The following is a 10,783-nucleotide window of genomic DNA, read 5'->3' as shown; positions in this document are numbered from 1 at the left end:
CACCATCTCCTATCCCTTTTCTTTCCTCCATCTCTCATCTCTTTTTCATCCACCTCAGTCTCTGTCCCTCCTGTCCACCTCCACCTTCCATCCTTCCCCATTCCTTTTCATACTCTTTCAGCTCTGGCTATTGCCCTGTCCCTCCTCACACCTTTTCTCCTGCTATCTCACCATCCCTTGTGACTGTTCACCTCCCAGTTTCACTTTCTCTTCCACCTCCCTATCCCTCCTCATTCTCCAAGCATCCCACCTACCTCACTGATTTCCCCTCCACCTCTTCCTGACCTCCAGTCATCCTCACCCACCTCACACTTCCCTTCTTTGCCATCCTTTCATTCTCTTTCACCTCCTAACTCCATCCCGCCTTCCATCTTCTCCCAGCCCACCCTCCTGCCATTCTTCCTCTGCTCCATCCTTCCTGCACTCTTACTCTCAGCACATCTGACCCCTGCTGTTATTGCCTCCTTCTCTTCCTCCTTCCTTTGCCTTGTATCCCATCCCTCACCAACCCAGGAAAGCCACTTCCAGCATAGCCATCCCTGCTGCAAGCGAGAAGGGCAGAGCCTTTGCTGCTGGGGATGGGATGTGGAGCTAGGTTGGATGGAGAACCAGCCTCTCACCCCATCCCTGCTACTCAAGACATTTGTATAGCAGAGGTGATAGCCATAGCTTGCAGGTTGGAAGATTCCTGCTGGACATCAGGAAACACTTCTCCCTGGAGCTGGTACAGCTGGAACTGGTCACTGGGGAAGTGGGAGGATCTGTGCCCTTGGAAGATTACAAAACTCAGCTGAAGTCAGTGGTGTTCTGACTTGTTAGCAATAACCCTTTGGAACAAGGGAGCTCGGTCAGAGTCTCCTGGCATCCACTGAAGTACTCACACCTGCAGGAGATTTCTCCAAGCAGTGGAGGATTTCCAGGAGTATCGAGAAAGGCCAGACATGGCTTTGAATGCAGTGTTTGTGATACTGCAGGACATAAGAAACCATCACTGCCACTTACTCCATGGTACTCAAGCAGGACCATCCCGTGCTGCTTGAGCAGGGCCATCTCAGACTGCTCAAACAGCATCACTCCATGCTGCTGCAGCAGGACCACCCCATACTGCTCCAGCATGACCATTCCACGCTGCTCAAGCAGGACCACTCCTTGCTGCTTGAGCAGGACCACACCAGGCTGCTTAAGCAGAATCATCCCATGTAGCTTGAGCATGACCTTGACATGTTGCCCAAGCAGGACCACCCCATGTAGCTTGAGTGGGACCACTCCAGGCTGCTCAAGCAGGACTATCCCAATTTGCTTGAGTACCATTGTCCAAGCCAAAGTAGCTTCCTGAAGGACTGCCAGATCCCAGGCCAGTGAGATTTCTCTGAGGCAACCACTCAGTCCCTAGAGCCAGGAACCCTTGCATCGCCTTCATTTTCCTTTCCTTGGATTGGGCCATGCAGGGGCATGGTTGTTTCCTCCCAGCCACCTTTGACTGCAGCAGGACACGAACTGCTGGCACTGCCTAGGGGAGGACAGGCCTCTTCCCCATCCCATGGGAGCCCCAGACCCTGAGGGACCTTCCTGGAGGACCCTCTCAGAGCATCCTCCATCACTCACGCACAAGGGCCAGCCGGCTCGCTTGATGCAGACTTTGCCTTGCGACGCTGGAGGCTCCCAACCACCCCATGGAGGGGCGGGGACTCTGCCCCTTCCCAAGGTGATGTGTCCCATTGCAATACAGGCAGCCAGAGTCTGGATGGGGCAGAGGTGACATTTGTAAAGCGTTCCCATCCAAATGCCTTCCTGGCTGGTGAACTTGGGAGAGGGCGGAGAGAATTTCCTACCTGTGTTAGAACCTAGCTGAACTTACGTGTCTCCCCGAGCTGGATTTCTTATTCCAAACATTCAAACTGTTGTATATTGTACTGGGATTTTTACATTGAATTACTGTAGAAAACAAAAATCTAAACCAAGTCTGTTTAAAAACAAACAATAAAAAATCTCTACAAAAAAAAAAAAAAAAAAAGCCGAATTAAAAACTGCCTTTGAAGTTTTCTTCTCGCTAGTGCGTCAGAGCCACTACCCTTAAATGGTGGCTTTCCTGTTCCAAGTGCCTCTTGGCCTCTGCCTGCCACAGCATCTGGGGATGTCAACCACAGTGAAGACAGCTCCTGAGGTTTTGTAATGTCCTGGGCGATGAATGAAAGAGTTCCCATCCAGCAGCGTTGGCCTGACCTGGAGCCCAGCAGTGCTCCCAGCCCTTCTCTGCACCCAGCTCCATGCAGGTGCAAATGCTGTTTTGCAGGGAAATGTTTTGACTGCAGGGTGGTGGAAGCAAATGTGGGACTTGGCCAGGCTGGTGGGATGGTACCACAAATGAGCCACAGAGATGAGCACAGACAAAACCTGCATCTTGAGCCAAGGAGCAGTGGAGCAGATCCACACAGGGTGGCTCAGCCATGACCGTGGGCTTCACAGCAGCTGGCCCCAGTGGTGACTCCTGCCCTCAGCTTAGGACAGAGCTGCCAGGGACAGCAGGGAAGTCTGCTGTGCCCAGGTCCCTCTCCAGCATCCTCTGGATGAAGCTCTGCCTGCAGACCTCTCTCCTGACACCACCACGTGCCCTGCCCCACCTTCACAAAACAGCAGGGGCTTCCCTGAGCTCAGCCTAAGGGAATGGGAATGGGCACATTTTGTGTGGTGAGATGTGGCCAAGTGAGACAAAAGAAAAGAAAGAAGCAGACCTGCTTGCTGGGTGCTGTCACCAGCCTTTGTGGTCCCACAGAGCACTGGTGCAGTTCTGCCACCCTCCAGCTGCCTGAGCTGATGGGATGCTGTGTCCTGTACCCACACAGAAACCCTCACCCCAGCCCATGCTTCATTCCCAAGTGAGGTACTGGGATGCAGCACTGGGCACCAGCCCTGGGTCACCCCTGTGCAACCAGCTAGTGGCCTTAATGCTGGGAGCTGGAGGAGCTTCCCAGTGCAGCTCAGCTTCGGGCTGCTCCAGGCTTAGGGCAAAAGCACAGGGTGCCAGGGGACAGTGCAGGGACGTGTGTGTTTGGATGCCATGGCTGGGATGTGCTGCAGCACGAAGCATGGCTGTCATGAGCTCACGCCTGGAGGCTGCATCGCTGACCCCTTGGGCCCCACATCGCTGGCCCCATGGGCTGCTCATCGCTGTCACGGCAGACCCTGCATGGCTGCCACCTCAGACCCTGTGTCACTGCCACCACGGCGCCTGCATGGCTGGCACTGCAGGCCTGCAGGGCTGGAGCTCGGCAGCAGAGGGCACGTTGCTGCCATGGGAGTTCTGGGATGCCAATGAAGCCCCACGGGGAAAGCAGCTCCTAAACCTCACCCTCTCTAATGCACAGCTGATCAAGGCAGTCTCCCCCAAGCCTGGTTTACCTTCCTCTGCATGCCCAGCATCCACCAAATCTCTCTCCTACTCGGCTCCATCTTCCGGATGGAAAATAGCAACCAGCAGAGCCCAAATAAACAAACAAGCCATTGTGAGAGGGGAGAGCATCTTTATAAGGTTAATTGGCCCCATCTAGGAGAGAGAAAGGCATTTTCTTGTGGCTCAATCACTCTGAAAGCTCAGGCAAACAGCAGTAATGTGTCTCCTGGGTTTGATTTAGAACCGTGGTTGCGTTATAAGCTCATCTACATGCAAAATGATTATGAATATATTGCGTGCACTCTGCAGAAGGCTAAATCATCAGGCTCTGATATTCATCAGCTCCGCTCTGAAGCTTGAAATTCAGCCATCTGTCTCCCTGTGACAGCAGAGGGACGGGATGACTCGGGCTTGGTTCCGCCCAACTCGCCCCACTTTAGCTCTCCATGCCAGCAGGAGGAGAGGGCTGCGGAGCCCAGGGGCTGCAGAGCCGCCCACGCCGTGCCCAGAGCTGCAGCAGGATCGAGAAGCTCCATTTACAAACAAAGGCGCTGATAACTCCCAGCAGGACCCAAAGGCTGTTATCGCGGTGCTGATTACAATTTCCTCCTGCAGCCAACGCAGAGGAGTTTGATCTGTGGTGAGACGTGTGTCCCAGTGTTTAACTCCACTGCCGCGATGTGCTGGTTCCTTTGGAGCATGTGAAGGGCTGCCCAGCCTGGCTCTGTGCTGAAAATTAGCGTGGAAACATCAGCGCAAAGAGCCACATCCCTGCAGCAGTGCCCCTTCCATGACTTTTGCTCAGAGCTGGTCCTAAAAGCAGCTGACCTCGTGAACACTCAATGCAGAACCCTATGTGCCCTATTTACGTGTTTTCATTCCTTTACTGGAAGCGGAAGTGAAGGGTCTGACGTGAAGCTGATTTCCCAAGGTTTTCTGGTGAATCAGGAGCTGAGCTCTGAGCACACCCTGCAGCACTCTGCCCCACCAAGCCCCAGTTCCAGGGCAGGAGCCCAGCTGGATGCAAGCTGCTATGGGGCCGAGGGAGCTGGAGCAGCAAAGTGTGGTCATACAGCAGGAGCCCTTGCCCTAGAGCCTATAATATCACAGCAGAGAGAACAGGGTGTTTCCACATTTCAGCTGTTGACCATCAGCTGAAAGCTGACAAGGGCCACGTCTATGCCAAGGTTGGGTCTGACCAGCAGTGTGGTTCTCAGCCCTATGCATGGGTGTTTGCATGGGAAAGCAGGTCCAGGAGGCTATTCTCAGTTTTCCTCTTTGCAGGTGCCTTGTGAGAGATGTAGTAACTGCACCCCATCAGTAACTGCACCGCTGGGCACAGCTGAAGCACAAGAACACCTCTGGCCTCACCAGCCCACACCAGGCACTGCTGAATGGGGCTCCAGATGTGCTGCCCATGGATCCTAAAATATCCATGCCACAGCACTCAGGCCGCAGAGATTCATTCATTTTTTCTTCAAAACCGTGTTTTTGCAATAGGGAACGTGGAGGTAACGATAGTGCTAGCTGGTGAGGGAAACACCTTGCAGGCTTTGGCTGTGCCTGTGCCATGTCTGCCCATGGAGAGAGCCCGGGCGCTTGTGGGTTTGTCTCTGGTAGCAACACGATGCTCCCAGGGCGTGCATTGAACATGGAAAATACCAAGGATCCCAGAATAGACTGGACCTAATCGCTGACAGGAATATGTGCCAAGTGCGAGCTCCTGGGTTTTTATCTTCTGGGTGTCCCTGGGCCCCAGCACTAACTATCACAGAAGTCACTTATGTTCCCAGAAAGAGTGTCCCCCTCAATGTGGTGGAGTTTCACTTGGAGGGATGATATCTACCAGTGCTGAAGAGATCTTCAAGGTTTCAGCATCCTCCCTGGGCAACACGAGCAGGATGTCCTGGCAATGTTCCCCTGTGCCTGGCAAGGGGAGGGGGACACGGCTCACGGGGACAGTGCTGATGGGGCAATGTCACTGACAGGGCAGCACTGCTATCAGGGTACACTGCTGGCATGGGGGGGCACCACCGACAGGGGGGCACAGCTGTTGACAGGGACACCACAAGCAGGGAGGTGACGGTGGGGGGCATGGCTGATGGCAAGGAGATGTGACTGGGGGACATGGCTGACAGAGGAACATGGCTGAAGGGGGGACATGGCTGAGGGGGGGACATGGCTGAATCATAGAATCACAGAATGGCCTGGGTTGTAAAGGACCTCAAAGATCAACGAGTTTCAACCCCCCTGCTGAGTGCAGGGTCACCAACCACTAGACCAGGCTGCCCAGAGCCACGTCCAGCCTGGCCTTGAATGCCTCCAGGGATGGGGCATCCACAACCTCCTTGGGCAACCTGTTCCAGTGCGTCACCACCCTCTGTGTGAAAAACTTCCTCCTAACATCTAACCTAAATCTCCCCTGTCTCAGCTTAAAACCATTCCCCCGAAGGAAGAAGAAGGAAGAAGGGGAGACAAGGCTGGCTGGGTCGACTCCACTGATGGGGGCATAGCCGACAAGAGATACCATTAAGGGGGGGGACGCAGCTGCTAGGGGCACACGGCTGACAGCAAACACCACTGACAGGAGCACACGAGGCCGTCGGGCCTCCACGGCGGACGGGAACGCGCAGCGAACGGCGCAGCCCCTACGGCGCGCTCGGGCGGGGCCGCCCCCGTTCTCCCCGCGCCTGCTCCGGGCCGGCCGGCACCAACGGCCGCGGGGCGGCGGGCGGAGCCGCTCGGCTCGGGCGCTGCCCAACGCCGCCGTCCCCGCCCCACGGCTCCGCGCCGCTTTGAAGCGGGCTCGGCGCTGCCCTCCCGCTCAGAGCCCGCCATGGTGCAGCCGGAGGAGCAGGCCCGGCTGTACCGGCCGCGGCCGGAGCTGCTGCCGGCGGCGCACGTCCCCTCGCTGCCGCACTACCAGCGGCTGTACCGGCGCTCCGTGGACGAGCCGCAGGGTGAGGGCCGCGGGGGTCGGTTCGCCGCCCCTCTCCTCTCCTCTCCGTCCCCGGGGCGTTCGCTGAGACACGGAGCGCTTTCTGTTTCTCAGCCCGCCTCGGCTTCCTGGGTCTGAGCTGTGCCCGTTGCTTTTGTAGAATTTTGGGGTGACATCGCCAAGGAGTTCTACTGGAAGCAGCAGCACTCGGGGCCGTTCCTCAGGTACAACTTCGATGTGACGAAGGGGAAGATCTTCATTGAGTGGATGAAAGGGGCGAAGACCAACATCTGCTACAACCTCCTGGACAGGAACGTCAATGAGAGGAAGCTTGGGGACAAAGTGGCTTTTTACTGGTAAAGTTCTGCTTTTATTATCACCTAGAGAGTTCACAAACGTAACACCGAAGCGCACACGTGGTATTGATTGCGGCTGAGGTGAATTGAAGCATGACAACACCGGAGAGCTCAACTCTTTACCTGGGGCTGCAGGTGTGTGCTTTCCCTGCTGCCATGAGTTGGGCTGCCCTGGAGTGCTGTGATGCCCGAGCGCTCCTGCATGGCTGTCCCCACCTGAAAGCGCGTGTGAGGCCGTGCCCTCACAGGGTGGGAAGGCGTGGGTCGAGGATATGGGGGCAGGAGCAGGTGAGATGCAAATTCAGCCTGCTTCCTTGTTCTGTGGGTCTGGCAAGCTTTGCTCCTTTGGTGGAAAGGTTGTAAAAAGAACCTGAGCTTGGTATGTTGGTTCTCTGCACAGGAGTGTTTGTAATGCAGTGGCATTGTCCTGAAGGCTGGCTTAGCAAGTGCTGTCTTTAGGAAGGAAAGTGAACTTCAGCCCTATCTGAAGTGTGCTTGTATTTTGTTGTTTTTTCTTTTTAATCTCTTCCCAGAGTAGTTTATAGTTGAAAGAGTTCTATGATGCTGAAATTTGTATCGTGGTGCGAAATGCACTTCTCTTGTGATGTGTCAGATCCAGAGCCAAGGCTCTGCTGCAGAGCGAGCTCAGCTGGCACCGCAGCTGTGCCCTGGATTGAGAGCAGTGCTGTGTGCTCACACACCTTGAAAGCGTGTGTTTGCACTGCATCTGTGTTCCCATGGCTGACTGGAGCAGTGTGGAACCAAACTGAAGCATGCACAGTTGGTTAGGGTGCAGCATCTTGTTTGTGTGCAGCTTAGGAGCCCTCCTGTCACTGCGACAAAAATACCAAGTGCTCTAACTACAGAGAGCTGTCCTGCTCTTCAGTAATTCCGTGCAGCTGAAGAGCTGTCTGTGCTGTGTGGCTGTCAGAAGGGTGTTTTGTAACAACCACGCTACAGGAAGAAACGTGTTCCTACACTTTGGTTACAGCTGCAGATGTGGAGCTTGGCTCATGCAAGAGTTTCTCTCCATATGGCTACTGCTTCAGCAGAAGAAAATGGCACTTGCTGCCTAGCAGATAATCGTGCTGATTATGCTGTAGCTTGCACAGGTGAAATGGTGGAAAGTATTTACTTCCCCACTAGTCAAACACATTCTCTGGCTTGCTCAGATGTGAAATGACTTCAGCTTCTGAACGAAGCCACTTTTGTGAGCTCATCCCAGTAAAGGTGTGTCAGCAAACAGAGCCATGTGGCAGGCTCCTGGGCAGCCCGAGCTGCCAGCTGTTCTGGGTGCAGCGGGTACAGCCTGCTTCTTGCTCAGAAATCTTCGTGTGGTGCTCAGGCAGCAGCGCGCAGCTCCCATTTGGTCTTGGTGAAGGGTTTTCTTGTTCCTCTCACAGCCTTTGTGGGATATTTGTGATCCTGAGCAATACTTGTAGTGCAGATGGTGGGTGTCAGTCACAGTGCTAGAAAATAAAGGCTCCCTTCCTCCTTAACGTGCGCTTTCCCACAACAATTTTGGGATAAGCTCTCCCACCTTGGCTGTGGCGAGTGGCTGATTCTGAGGCTGGTGCAGGGCTGTGAGCTGTGAACAGAAGAGGCATGCTCAGCATGACACGGGCAGTGCTGACCTGTGAACTTGTGGCACAAGGGTCTTGAGCAGCTGGGCTAAGGGTTGTTATTTGTAAAATCACTTTTCTGGGAACACACAGATGCCTCTCAGGTCACATGCTTATCTTCAGTAACAAAATATACTTGCTGTCATCTTGTCCTTTCACATTTTGCCTTTAACACTGTTACTGAACGAGCCTGGCTTCCTAGAAACACTTGAGATTTGCTGTAATGGGTGAGTGGTGGAGTGGTCAAGATTGAAATGAGAGCCTCCAGAAGCCAAAGGGAATTCTTAGGGGAAACTTGGAGTTTTGAAATACCTTGGCCAGTTTCTTGCTACTGTCTATGGCCTGGAACTGGGTAGGCTGAGACGGTGCTGAGGTATTGCTGACTGCTCAGCTGTATGAGAGCTTTGGAAGTCATGGCTTCATTTCCAGAAGGGAGAAAGTTGGAAAAAGGGAATAAACGAATCCTGGCACTTCTGAGTGTCTCTGGGAAGAAATGCGTCCTGACAAAAGCGAGAGCAGTCCTCTGTGGCTGTGTGAAGCTTGGCGAGGGCTGAGAGGAGCTGGCACTTCATCCTGATGGGCTCTGGTGCTACTCTGAAGGCTGCCAGGACAGGGCTGCGTGGATCCCACTCCGAGGGCCTGTAGCAGGGCTGTGCGTGGGCCAGCAGCTCTCAGAGCAGTGCCACTGCTAATGTGCCGGCACGACGTGTGGGATTGCTCTTCCAGCACAAAGAGCAGCGTGTGGGGTTGCTTCACCCTGTGCACAGGTGACACCGCTGCGGTGTCATCCGCTCGGTGCAGTTAGAGCTGTAGTTTAAGTGGCTGTCTGGGGTCAGTGGGAAGCACTTGCTGCTTCTCCGTTGCGTGTTTCTGTATGATATCTCATGCTGCTTGTGAACGTTACAAGTATTTCTGCCCCTGCTGCTTTTGATTCCTCTTTCTCTGTTTGGTATTGCTGATGTGGCCTAAGGAGGAACAGAAGAGACAGGAAACGTCTGATAAAGTGCTGTTCTGAAAAGTGAAATCTTTTGTGGCTGTATGGAAAGCATGGGGCGGTGAACTTGGTGGCTGCTGCGCAGGCAGATACCTGCCCTGGCAGCTGGGGGAGTTGAGCTGTGTGTACTGCTAGGGCAACCTCTCATCTCTGTTGAAATGCCTGTTAATCATCTAGGGTAATCATCTGCCTGGTGAGGCTGTGGAGGTAAAAATTTAACCAGATGGGATTTTGAAAAGGGAAACGCTTCTTATGGAGGAAGCACGTTGTCTCCAAGCTGTGCGGAGCTGAAGCACTGCTGCTGGTGTCTGGAGGAAATGGGGCAGGAGCTTGGTGTTGCCAGGGTGTGGGGGTTTAGCAGGGGGCTGCGGCTTCTGCCACCTTTGGAAAAATATATCTGTTCTTCTTTCTGCTTTCTTGTGTTTGCATATGAAATAACACCTTCAGAAAAGAGAGGAGAAGGTAGTGATGGCTGCCAGAGCGTGCTGCAGCTTTGCTTAAATGGAAGAGTACATGCTGATCTTTCCTCTTCTGGAGCTAGAGCAAACAGGGCGCACAAATGCAAAAAAATCCTTTATTATCCAAAATTAATAAAAGATTTAGGGGCCGGTAGGTGTAAGATTTCTTCCAATTAATCGTTCTGTAACAAACTTACAGAGAATGGTTGTGGTAATTTCAAATTGACTGGAAAGCAAAGCAGTACTTGCTCCCTGCTTGGTCTCCAGAATCCAGGTAAGAGAGTGGGTTTGTGTGGTTTCTTTTTCTTTTTTCCTTTGGATATCTTCACAGGTATCTGTGTTCTATTAGCGTCACTTGCGTGGATGCTGTGGCTGAGGATGGTGGCTGTTAAAGAGCTCAGAGCATCTTTGTGTTAATCAGTGCCAGCTTCCACGCGATGCCCTCGGCTCTGCTGCTCCCACCAGCTTTAGGACACTCGAGTCCTGTGTCAAGTGGCCTCTGTTTCTTTGGTAACTTCCTGGGTGATTTGTCATACTTCAGTGACACGGCCACTTTCAATGCCGTTCTGACAGTGAAAACTCATCCTTGAATTGCACAGCTGCTTTAAAGAAGGGAAAAATAATCAGCCTGGGAAGGCTGCGCTTCCCTATGCAGGTCTCCAGCCATGAGCCTGCGAGCTGCCGAGAGCAGTGGGAGCACAGGTGTCACCAAGCTGCTGTCCCCTCATGCTGCAGGAGAATCAGAGGAGGCCCTGCAGCAGCAACAAGTGTTAGGGAAAAGTTACTGTGTGTTTGGTGTATGCTTGTGGTGCTGCCCAGGTGCAGGACAGTGCCTCTCTGCTTGCTGGGGAAGGGGTGACCCTACTGGTCCCTGCAAAGCAGGGGTTTTTGTAGGATCTGTGTAGTCTTCCCGTTGCGTGTGCTGAGAGTGGGGTGATAGATCCATGGTGTTGGCAGATCTCAATAATCTTGGAGGCATCACAGGGCATTACAATGGTCTTCCAGAAAGTGGGCAGTCTTGGTG

The 10,783-nt window shown here is 53.7% G+C and overlaps 1 protein-coding gene across 2 annotated transcripts in view; it reads left to right on the top strand.

Moving 5' to 3' along the window:
* The window catches only part of ACSS2 (acyl-CoA synthetase short-chain family member 2), a 31,138-nt gene continuing 26,481 nt past the window's right edge, over positions 6,127-10,783 (top strand). The window contains exons 1-2 of one of the 2 annotated variants that reach the window (XM_021416714.1): positions 6,127-6,351; positions 6,490-6,685. In XM_021416714.1, the coding sequence (XP_021272389.1) occupies positions 6,228-6,351; positions 6,490-6,685 (320 nt within the window). In that variant the 5' untranslated portion in view covers positions 6,127-6,227. The remainder of the gene's footprint in view (positions 6,352-6,489; positions 6,686-10,783) is intronic. The other variant, XM_021416715.1, reaches the window with a different exon arrangement.

This window comes from Numida meleagris, chromosome 19 (assembly GCF_002078875.1).
Source record: "Numida meleagris isolate 19003 breed g44 Domestic line chromosome 19, NumMel1.0, whole genome shotgun sequence".
NCBI classification, from domain to species: domain Eukaryota; kingdom Metazoa; phylum Chordata; class Aves; order Galliformes; family Numididae; genus Numida; species Numida meleagris.
The sequence above is the reverse complement of the archived record's forward strand: the minus strand, read 5'-3'. Positions and strand labels throughout refer to the sequence as shown.